Source organism: Nicotiana tabacum, chromosome 1 (assembly GCF_000715075.1).
Source record: "Nicotiana tabacum cultivar K326 chromosome 1, ASM71507v2, whole genome shotgun sequence".
Classification (NCBI taxonomy): Eukaryota; Viridiplantae; Streptophyta; class Magnoliopsida; order Solanales; family Solanaceae; genus Nicotiana; species Nicotiana tabacum.
Window position 1 is genome coordinate 192,998,552 of NC_134080.1, and position 10,938 is coordinate 193,009,489.

General features: G+C 34.8%; 1 protein-coding gene and 1 long non-coding RNA gene across 3 annotated transcripts; both read left to right on the forward strand.

Moving 5' to 3' along the window:
- The first annotated feature begins 608 nt into the window (after positions 1–608).
- On the forward strand, positions 609–2,763 carry LOC142164599 (uncharacterized). The gene is made up of 4 exons (XM_075222596.1): positions 609–1,204; positions 1,414–1,964; positions 2,266–2,594; positions 2,704–2,763. The coding sequence occupies exons 1-4, from the start codon at positions 609–611 to the stop codon at positions 2,761–2,763; spliced, it is 1,536 nt and encodes a 511-aa protein (XP_075078697.1).
- A 261-nt stretch (positions 2,764–3,024) lies between these two features.
- LOC107771237 (uncharacterized) lies at positions 3,025–7,273 on the forward strand. 2 transcript variants are annotated; one of them, XR_012710831.1, is made up of 5 exons: positions 3,027–3,656; positions 3,883–3,998; positions 4,266–4,429; positions 5,680–6,117; positions 7,094–7,273. It is a non-coding gene; the product is annotated as an uncharacterized LOC107771237 (long non-coding RNA). The 2 variants fall into 2 exon arrangements; XR_012710830.1 differs by having other exon boundaries at positions 3,025–3,656; positions 4,266–6,117.
- The last annotated feature ends 3,665 nt before the right edge of the window (positions 7,274–10,938 follow it).

Genomic DNA, 10,938 nt, shown 5'->3' on the forward strand with positions numbered 1-10,938 from the left:
CGTTTGGTACCAAGAATAAAGAAAATAATTTAAGGACAAAACGTAAGATGGTTTTATCTCTCATGTTTGGTTGGAGTTTTCAACTTTAGGTTTTTGACATACGTATTCTCGGAATTATTTTATTATTACATGATGATTTCAGTATTATTTTATACCACATTCAACATGGTATAATAATTGGGAAATTTTCATAATTAATTAAGGATTTGAAAAAAATTCCATAATATACAACTTGGTTTTGAATTACAAATTGTACAACATATATATATTATATATATAATCTAAAAATAAGGTAACTTCCCCTATTTAAGGTGAATGTCATCAGATCCTTAACGTATGAAACTTTTCTAGGATATTTGGTAAGCGTATATTTAGGTATTTAGACCCTAAATATTCTCTAATTTGTTAATTATTAATTATCAATATACACCTATTAGGTTACCACTACAACACTACCGCATAACAAACCCTCGATATTCCCCAAAAATAGGTAATAGCCGTAGTTGCATATTCTCTTCCTGGTATGAAAACTATCGATTATTGCATATTCTCTTCGTGAAACTCCATCTTTTGTATACCTAAGGTAAGATACTGTACTCTAAGAACCAATGGTGAATGTATCAATTCTGATTCAATACAATGGTGTTTGGCAAGACAATCGCAGATATGTTAAATTTGATGCCGAAGGGATTTTGATCAATTCGAGCTGCAATTATGAAGAGTTGGTCACGACAATATCGAAGCAAATCAAAGGGGGGAGTTGTACAAAGTTGATTGATATTAAGTATATTGTTCAGGAAGGGTATCCACCAATTTCCATATCAAACGATATGAATGTACAACTGTATATAGATTTAAAGATGAAAAAGACAGAGATCACTTCGTATCCGCTATGCATAACATTCAAGAACAATGCAGTCGACAGAGAACATGTGAATCCAAAAAGTTCTGCAACATCATCACATCGCGTATATGATTTAAATATACCAGATTTGCTGGAAAATGGAGCAACAAGGGTGATATGTAACGGGCAAGAATTCGACGACATAGATGAAGCTCAACATAGTATAATTCGAGACCCATCAAATCAAAACATCGAAGAAGGTCAGTTATACCAAGACAAAGAAACCATTATAAGTGTTATGAAACACTGCGCAATCCGTGAGAATTTTCAGTTCAGAGTTCAGAGTTCCTGTACAAAAAGGTATATTTAGTATTGTTATGTAAATTTCTTCTTTGCAACACTGAAATGTTAAAACATGTATATAGTATATTGAAAATATGTATGCGTGTATTAATTAGATAGAACTAGTAGCAAAATATTAAATGTTAAGTTACTATATATATTATATTGCTTATAGGTATAAAATATAATGTTTTCATATTCAGTATATCATATTTTTCTTCCAACAGGTATTGTCTCGTATGCGTGGACGACATGTGTACTTGGAATTTTGTATCTTCCAGACTGAATAAAACTAAGATATTTAAAGTGAGGAAGTTCAGTAATGTTCACAACTATGGGGTCGAAGAACGAATGTATACACAACGTCACGCTACATCAGATTTCATAGGATATCTTATACAAGATAAGTACGTTGATCCGAAGACTGTGTATACTCCAGCAGATATAAGGCGAGACATAAAAAAAATTCATGGTTTCGATGTGAATTATATGAAAGCTTGGAGATCGAAGGAGAAGGCTCTTGAAATGGTGCGAGGGAACCCAAGCAAATCATATACAGAGCTTCCTAACTACTTGTACATGTTGATGCATACAAATCCCGGGTCCGTATATAGATTAGAGAAAACTGATGATGGATCATTCTTGTATTTATTTGTAGCTATTTATGCATTGATCAAAGGGTGGGAGTATTGCAAACCAATCGTCGTTGTTGATGGCAGCTTTCTTAAATCTACATATAGAGGAACAATAATCACTGCTTCAGCACAAGATGACGCAGGTAATTTTAAAATATTGATGAGTTAAAATTATCTACTAATTATAAGTTTTCTTTCTACTTGTAAGAGAATGAATAGAAGTGAGTTTAAAGTTCATTTGCTTATATATTGTAGCTCCCAGTTAGTTTCAGATTTTGTTTTTTTTTTGTTCGACTCTATTGATGAGTTTTTACAATTGTATAGTATACTGTAATTATAAATTGATGCAACACCATACATACAATATACTTATTGGTGATAATATAACATATATAGTGTTTCGCATATTTGATGTCTGCTTATAAATAACATCTATGGACGCAGGTAAAATTTTCCCGCTTGCATACTCTATTGTTGATTCAGAGAACGAAGCATCTTGGGAATGGTTCTTCGAAAGATTCAGAGAGACATACGGTGTAAGAGAAGGAATGTGTATAGTATCTGACCGACATGAAAGCATAGCAAAGGCATCTTCAACAGTGTTTCCAAGTGTGCCTCACTGTGTATGCATTTTCCACTTGTGGAACAACATAAAAGTGAAGTTCAAGAAGAATCAACTGCTTATGAAGGATCTATTTTTTGCAGCAGCGAAAGCATACACGATTGAAGAGTTTGAGCATCATATGAGTGAAATTGATGACCTTGACAAGAGGGTTAGACCATATTTACTCAAAATCGGATATGATAGATGGTCAATAGCGCATTCAACAGTCAACAGAACAACAACTATCACTTCTAACATTGCGGAATCGATAAATGCAGCAAATAAAAGTGCAAGAGACTTACCAATTTGTCCTTTGGTTGAATACATGGCGAACTTGATTCGTGATTGGAATTATGAAAACAATAAAACTGCCATGTATACCTTCACAAAGCTGAGTGAGAAATATGATGACATGCTGCAGAAAAACATGATCAAATCTCATAGGATGACGGTAATATGCGTATATACTATACTATACTATACTATATATATATATATATATATATATATATATATATATATATATATATATATATATATATATATATATATACTATATATTTTATACATAATAATTTTAACATATTACAGGTGAAGCCATCAAGCTATTCATTATATACAGTATTGGAAGATGGTATGCGATATGTGGTGGATAGAACGAAAGAACATGCACATGCCGTAGATTTCAGAAGGATGAAATGTCGTGCCCACATGCGTTGGCAGTTGTGACAAAGGAAGGAATGAGTGCGTACGAGTATTGCTCAGTATACTTTAGTATTGATTACATGGTAAAAACCTATGAACAAAAGGTATTTCCAATACCCGAAGAGAGCAATTGGGACATTCCTAGAGAAATATTAGAAGAAGTCGTGCTACCATTAGTTGGTCAAGTTCAGCCAGGAAGGCCAAAAAAGTGTCGATGGCAGACAGCTGCAGAAATACAATCCAAGAAGTCCAAAGTTTCTTGCGGTTAGTGCTGGCAAAATAGGCCCAGATTTTATTAGCCCGCCCAATCCGCCCATATTTTATTGGGCTGGATGAGTGATATTTTAAGTAGGTCACATTTGGGCTTTAGCCCATATTTTACCCATAAAATATGGGTATTTGTGGGTAAAAGTTGGGTAATATATGGGTTGGTAATCTACGCTACTTTCAGTCTTTCACGACATATTTTCTAGTATTGATCTCGTCTCGTTCAACAGATGGTTTCTTTTCATCAATCTCTTTAAGGGTAACCTCTCTGCCCCAGTCCCCCGAAACCTTCTTCCTCATCCTCTTCTTTTCCTTCTTTTTTTTTTTGAAATTTTAGAGCTAGGGTTGGTGCTTAGCTCTAAAAATAAGCAGAAGTTATTATTTATTTTATCACTCCAAATTTAATTCAAGAAATATATCATAACTGCTTTCTATGGTGAAATTAATTCCAAGAAATATATCATTTTGAATTTGTGATTGTATAGGCTAATTAGAAGTCCAATAAACTCCCAACACGGAGAGCACCTATCTCGCTACTGCCGATTTCACTCAACGAGAACTTCCTTTTCCTATGGAAATCGGCGTTCTATCCACAAACCAGGTAATTATTTTTCACACAAAAGGAAAATATAAATCAATCCCCAGTTTTTCTTCTGTCTTTCCTTTTTCTTATGGGGTTTTGATTTTTACACTTTCGAATGTCTGCATGACTGCTTATAACTATTAGATTCTTTGTTCTGTGTTTCTCCCAAATGTAAGTTATAAATTTTCTCAAGTTATTTCACTAGAAATTTCAGCTCAGGAATGAGTTTAGTAATGAGTCCAAATATGCCAGTGTTATATTTTGAACTTTTGCTTTCTATGTTAGATAGAGATGTCTACGGAGGTTAATAAGGAGGCTATTGAGGAGTCATGTGATGTTAGTTCGTCAATCGCAGCAAAACGAGCTAAAAAAATACTTCCGTTGTTTGGAATACTTTTCAAAAATTGCTTCGTGCTAGTATTGGTGAAAGGGGCAAAGCGCAATGTAAGGTATGTAAAATGATCTATGTAGCAGATTCTAAGTCTGTAACTTCAAATTTGAAGCGACATATTGATGCACACATAAATAATACGCAAGAGCGTAGGTGTGAGCTAGTTGATCAAGCAATTTATCGGGAAAAATTGTCTGTGGCTATTCTAAAGCATAATTATCCTTTCAGCCTTGTCGAGCATAAAGGAAATAGGGATATCCATTTGTACTTAAATCCAACTGTCAAAACCATTTCAAGTAATACTGCCAAGTCTGATATTTTGAAAATGTATGATAGGGAAAAAGAATTTCTAAAGAATGAGCTTGCTGCGATTCCTAGTAGGGTGTGTTTGACTTCGGACATGTGGACTTCTGTAGCATCAAATGGCTATATGTGTTTAACTGCTCATTATGTTGATTTGAATTGAATTCTTCAAAAAAGAGTATTAATTTTCCGTCGTGTGCCCCCGCCACATTCTGGTTCAGTTTTAGGTACTTTACTAATTGAGTTTATTAAGGAATAGGACATTGAAAAGAAGATCTTTACTCTTACATTGGATAATGATAGTTGCAATAGGGGTGTGGTTGATATTTTAAAAGAACATTTATCTTTGAGGCGTTCACTAGTTTGTGATGGAAAGTTCTTTCATGTTCGTTGTGGGAACCACATATTGAATTTAATAGTGAAGGCTGGTTTGGAAAAAGCTGATGCATCTATTGTAAAAATTAGAGAAGGTGTTAAGCATATTAAACATTCGGAAGGAAGAATTTTGAAATTTGTGGAATGCATTAAGAATCTTGGGCTACCGTGCTCAAAGAAGCTTCGCCAAGATATGACTATTCGTTGGAATTCTACTTTTCAAATGCTTGAAAGTGCTCTCCTCTACCAGCAAGCTTATATTCAATATAAGTTAGTTGATACTGATTTTAAATATGCTCTTTCTGAGGAGGAATGGAAAAGGGTAGAGACGGTTGCTAAGGTTTTGAAGCCATTTTATGATATCACTACATTATTTTCCGGAAGCAAATATCCAATTGCCAATTTGTATCTACCTAATGTATGGAAAATTCAAATGCTGTTAGAGGAAGAAAGAAATAGTAGTGACCTAGTTATGAATGAGATGACTACATTAACGTTAAGGAAGTTCAAAAATATTGGAGATCTTACAGTAAGATCTTATCACTTGCCATTGTCCTTGATCCTCGATATAAAATGAAGTTTGTGAAATTTTGCTTCTCCAAAATTGATCCTGCGACTGCTGATGCGAAGGTAAAAATTGTTGAAGATCATTTGCAATTGTTGTTCAAAGAATACTTGGTACCTTCGACCTCAATTTCCTTAATGAAGGAGCATGCTTATGGTAGATGTACAATGAAGCAAGGGATGAGCTTGAAGAGTTTGATGTGTTTGAGAACCAAGAGTCTGGAAGAGGTAAAACACAATTAGATTTGTTCATGGAGGAGCCTAATCTTGATCGTAAAGCAAATCCAGATTTGGATGTGCTTGCCTTTTGGAAGGAAAATAGACTAAGGTTTCCAGAACTCTCATTGATGGCACGAGATGTCTTAAGTATACCTATTAGCACTATTGCCTCAGAGTCTACCTTTAGCATTGGAGGTCGTATTATTGGAAAGTTTCAAAGCTCTATTTTGCCTGCATATGTAGAGGCAAAGTTGTGTACTAGAGATTGGCTTTGCGAACAAGAAGGTAAATCATTTTATTTATACTATTCTTTTGTTCTGTTCTTTTGTAATTGTGCTCCAATAAATTAATTTTACCTTTTCTTGTTTGTTTTTGTAAGATTGTAGTGAATCAGACACTGATGAGTGTGAGCACCTAATTTTTGACAATATTTAATTTTTTATCACTTCTTCTATGTAAATATTTTAGGGGTTTTAACCTATAATTTTTAGATTTGTTACGCTTTTTATTATAGGGTAAAAATACAAAAATTTAAAAGGTGAATTATTACTATTACTATTATTTTATTTTTATTTTTAAAATAATAAAAAAATTCCAAAAAATATTAATTTTTTTTAATTTTCAGGAGTGATTTAAAAAATAAGACAAAGGGAAGTATTGAATAAAAAAAATAAAAGTAAAGTTTTGTGGAAATTTTAAAAAAATAAAAAGTAAAAGAAAGTTGGAATTGAAAAATAAATATAAAGGTATCTGAAAATTAAAAAAATTTAAAGTAAAAGAAAGTAGCATTTTTAAAAGAAAAGCAAAAGAAAGTGTATTGTTTTTTTTAAGAAACGTTAAATAAGTGGAATTCTCTTTTAAAAGTAAAAAAAGTGGTATTTTAAATAAGATAAAAGTAATTAAAGTTGGAATTTTAAAAATAAAGGTAAAGAAAGGTAGGATTTATTTTTATAAAAAAATAAAAGTAATTTATGGGATTTCTTTTAATTAAAAAATAATAAAATAATAAAATATCTTTTTAAAAAAAATCTGAAAAATCTCGAAAATTTTGCTATAAATAGAAGAGAAAATTTGAGAAGAAAAAAAAAAGAAAAGAGGGGGAGAAGAGAAATTTAGGTTGAAAAGTTTCATTAAATTTTTCTTTCAACATTTCGGGCCTTGAATCTTGGGTTTGAAGAAGAGTTGATAGATATTTTGTTGTTGCTACTGTATTGACTCTACAACTTTCGGATTTTATTCATTTGAATTCACTCTCTTGTAGGTATGTAATTCAATCCCTTGAGTTAAAAAATGTCGGAGCATCTTTATTGAAGCAGAAGCAAATTGATTTAGTTCTTTTGATAAAGTTTCTTTCGTATTGGATCTGTTCGCACGAATGATGTTTCTTTGATTGAGTGAATTGAGATTTGCAAAAGTTAATGCTATTTTAGTATGTTCATGACTCTGTCTCGTTTTTGTTTTTTTTTTCTTTATTTTTTTTATTGTTTTTTTTTCTTGGCTCATGACTTGTAACCAGCAGGTATTGTTTTGTTTACATTTTCATTTCAAGCTCATGTAGCACCATGTTCATATTTTGAAATTTAATGAAGTATGTGCAGTTGAACAATTTGTCAACATTAAGATGTAAAAAAAAAAATAGATTGCGTTAGTGGAAGGATCTTATCTTCAATTTATGTTATTGATTGTATATTTTCTTAAATTAACCATGTGAAGATTCAACCTCCTCTGCTTCAAAATAGTACTGTAGAAGTTATAGTAGTGATACTACAACTTTCTCTTTAGCATAGTGTTAAATAAATTAATTACTTTAAGTGTTCTTTGTTATAATCAAGTTTAAAATACATTTTTGTATGTCCATGTTTGTTTTGTTTCTTCTAGTTCATCCGAATAGTTCTCAGCATGGTTTTTTTTTGTGCTCATATGGTCATTTAAGATTCATTATTTTGTTATAAAATTTTGTTAGTTTCTTTGTAGAATTTGAAAATGAAAGTCGGTCTTTTGAAGATGATATGGAGATGAACCCAAAGCTGGCACCTGTCTTTTGTTATTTTCACATAAATGCCAACTCCACCTTTCTGAATTGTAGTATGCTATAACAAAAGGCTCCAGTGATATACATGTAGCTAACCCATTTCTTTAGGCCTTTTATACTTATTAATTTATACCACTCCGTCCACAATAAAACCTCAAAACTCATGGCCCTCATTTAATTAATTTTAAATCCTTAGAATTCGAGGCATGCCATTTAGCGAATTTTCTATGGCCCTCGCAAAGTTGAAAAATGCGTAGTTGCTTTAGGCGCGTAATTTAAAATTACCTTCCTAAACTCGGGTGTGCATTTCATGTGACCCAAATCCAAATCCCAACAACGTTAAATAAAATGTGTCGTAGACCGCGGGTGCATTTATGTGACGTGGTTCAAGACATATTTTAAATGACGTTGCAATCTTCCTAAAAATGAATAAGAGCGGTTAATAAGTTAAAATTGAACCATAGGCTAAAACATGTATTAAAATCAGATAATATGCCAATTATAACAGTTGAGAGACCGTGCTAGAACCACTGAACCCGGGAATGCCTAACACCTTCTCCAGGGTTAGCAGAATTCCTTACCTGGGTTCTGTGTTCGCGGACTGTAAAACAGAGTCAATCTTTTCCTCGATTTGGGATTTGAACCAGTGACTTGGGACACCATAAATTATCCCAAGTGGCGACTCTGAATTTTTAATAATAAATGAATCCCGTTTCAATTGTCACTTTAAGTTGGAAAAAACTCCCTTATACCCTTTTCGGGGTGTAGAAAAAAAGGAGGTGTACAGCTCTGGCGACTCTGCTGGGGACTGGAACCCAGAACTTCTGGTTCAGGGTTCATAATTCGAGCTTAGATGAATTGTTATATTTGGCTTTATTTATTATCTGATTACATGTTTGGGCCTAATGTGCTAAGTATTGTTTTTACCGCTTTGATACTATTTGAACTGTATATAAACTGCTACAAAACCCTTCTCTTCTCATCTTCAGGGATGTGCTCGCTGGTCGAGACTCCCTATTCTGTTAGTGTCATACCTTGAAATAAGAAAGAGGCTCGGACAAGTTACTAAGCCGGATGGCCTTTTGGTTCCCGGTACGTAGCCCCCTCCTCGGTTCGAGTTGTCCGCTCGGGTACACAGTCTAGAACACATACTCAGGTTTTGAACCCAGAATAACTCAACCTCATACCGGATCCATAGTAGGAATGTTTGTTTGCATCATGTGCATTTGACTTTGGAGACTCAACACAAGGGTTGGGTTTGTCTAGGACAGGTGTACCCGAAATGAAAAGACCATCATAATGCATCTTACTTGATACTTGTGCATTCATTTGCTTCAGATTTGCATGTTGACCGGCTCATAGAGAAAAAGTTGAAAAGGAAAATGTGGGGACTGAGAGAGATAATTGCCTGTTTTTGAAAACCAATGTCCAAAACATACCGAAACTCTGCCAAAATTTGAAAGAAAAAAAATTGTGAAAAAAGAAGAAAAAAAAAAGAGTTGGTTTTTGTTTTGTCAGAATTGCCCGAACTAAGCCAGTTTGATTTTCGCCAGATGTGGGATACGTAGGCAACCCCCATCGGGTCCAACTTTCCTTTTGCAAAAATAGCCCAAGAGAACAAAAAAATTTATTTTATTTTAAATAAGCAGGGTGATGCCATTTTTGTCTAAAATAGCCGAATGTCCCCAAAAGGACGCCGGAAGGCTGTTTTAGCAAGAACAACCACTTTTGGTCTCTTTTTCGAATTTTTGGCCGGTTAGCAAGTACAACCTTAAAATCTTCTCCCTGGAAGTGCTGAAAGACCGTATTTGCAAAGCCGGGTTTTATTTTTGAAATGACAATTTCAAAAATTAACTTTTCTTGAGTCAAATGAGTCATGATTTTGCTTAATCACCCTAATAAATGTGCAGAATGAGCACGAGTCAAAATTTGCCAATAACAGTCATGAACAAGATCCCTTTGGAGCTGTGTATGTGGTGGGAAGATCTGGGTAAATCAGGGCAAGATAAGGTCAATCTATACTTGGGAGGACTCACCGGGTTGTTGAAGATCAGGCCTAGAGGGGACATCATAAATGCATTGGTTACATTCTGGGACCCGGCCCACAACGTTTTTCATTTCTCAGATTTTGAACTCACCCCAACTTTGGAACTAATAGCCGGAGATATTGGGAGCGTTGAAGTTCCTCTGAGACACAAGTATCTGGTTGCTCCAAGAGTCGCCGTTGTGCACAGATTCCTAGATTCCTTAAAGATAAGTAGGGGGGTCCATAACCCAGATTTGGCCGCAGGATTTTTCACTCCGCAGTTTATATACCAAAGATACGGTCACATAAGAGGGTTTAACAATCCAGGAAACAAAATTTGTAGCAAAGGGAACCGCCTCAAATGGGAAGAACACATGTGTTTTGCTTTTATAGTGGTCGTCTTGGGACTTCTGGTGTTTCCTAGGAAAGATGGAAATATCGACATACGAATAGCTAGGGTTGTCAGTACTTTGCTTACTCAGGCCAAAAGCACCCTCGTACCCATGATAGTAGCTGAAATCTTCCGCGCTCTCACAGCCTGCAAAGCCGGAGGAGACTTTTTTGAGGGGTGCAACTTGTTGCTGCAGATGTGGATGATTGAACATCTATGCCATCGTCCTCAATTCCTGAGTTATGGGTTGACAGAGAAAACCTGCATAGAGGAATTTTATACGAGAGTTGATGGGATCAGATTGCCAAAAGAGGTTATAGAATGGGTATCACATCTTCGTTGCATCAGTGTAAGTCAAATAGAGTGGACGTTTGGGTGGCTTCACGTAGATGAGATCATATACATGTCAGCTACCGGGCCTCATTTCCTTTTGATGGGTCTCAGGAGTATCCATCCTTATGCCCCATACCGGGTTTTGAGACAATTAGGGAGATATCAAATGGTTCCCAGGGATGAAGACATTAGTCGCCATGTGGTCGAGATTGGTCCCGATGGTCAGTTTCATGAAGCAGCAGTCCGCCAAATTTGGAGAGAATGTCAGTACTTGACGGCGAACACTCGAGTGCGTGATCTTTCCAGAGGTGAAGTTGCACCAGG

What these genes read in the sequence shown, in the direction of transcription:
- LOC142164599 (XM_075222596.1), top strand. Translation starts at nt 609, where the DNA reads ATGGTGAATGTATCAATTCTGATTCAATACAATGGTGTTTGGCAAGAC. An exon ending in CAGAGTTCCTGTACAAAAAG is followed by an intron (nt 1,205 to 1,413) that starts GTATATTTAGTA and finishes TTCTTCCAACAG; the next exon opens with GTATTGTCTCGTATGCGTGG. An exon ending in TTCAGCACAAGATGACGCAG is followed by an intron (nt 1,965 to 2,265) that starts GTAATTTTAAAA and finishes CTATGGACGCAG; the next exon opens with GTAAAATTTTCCCGCTTGCA.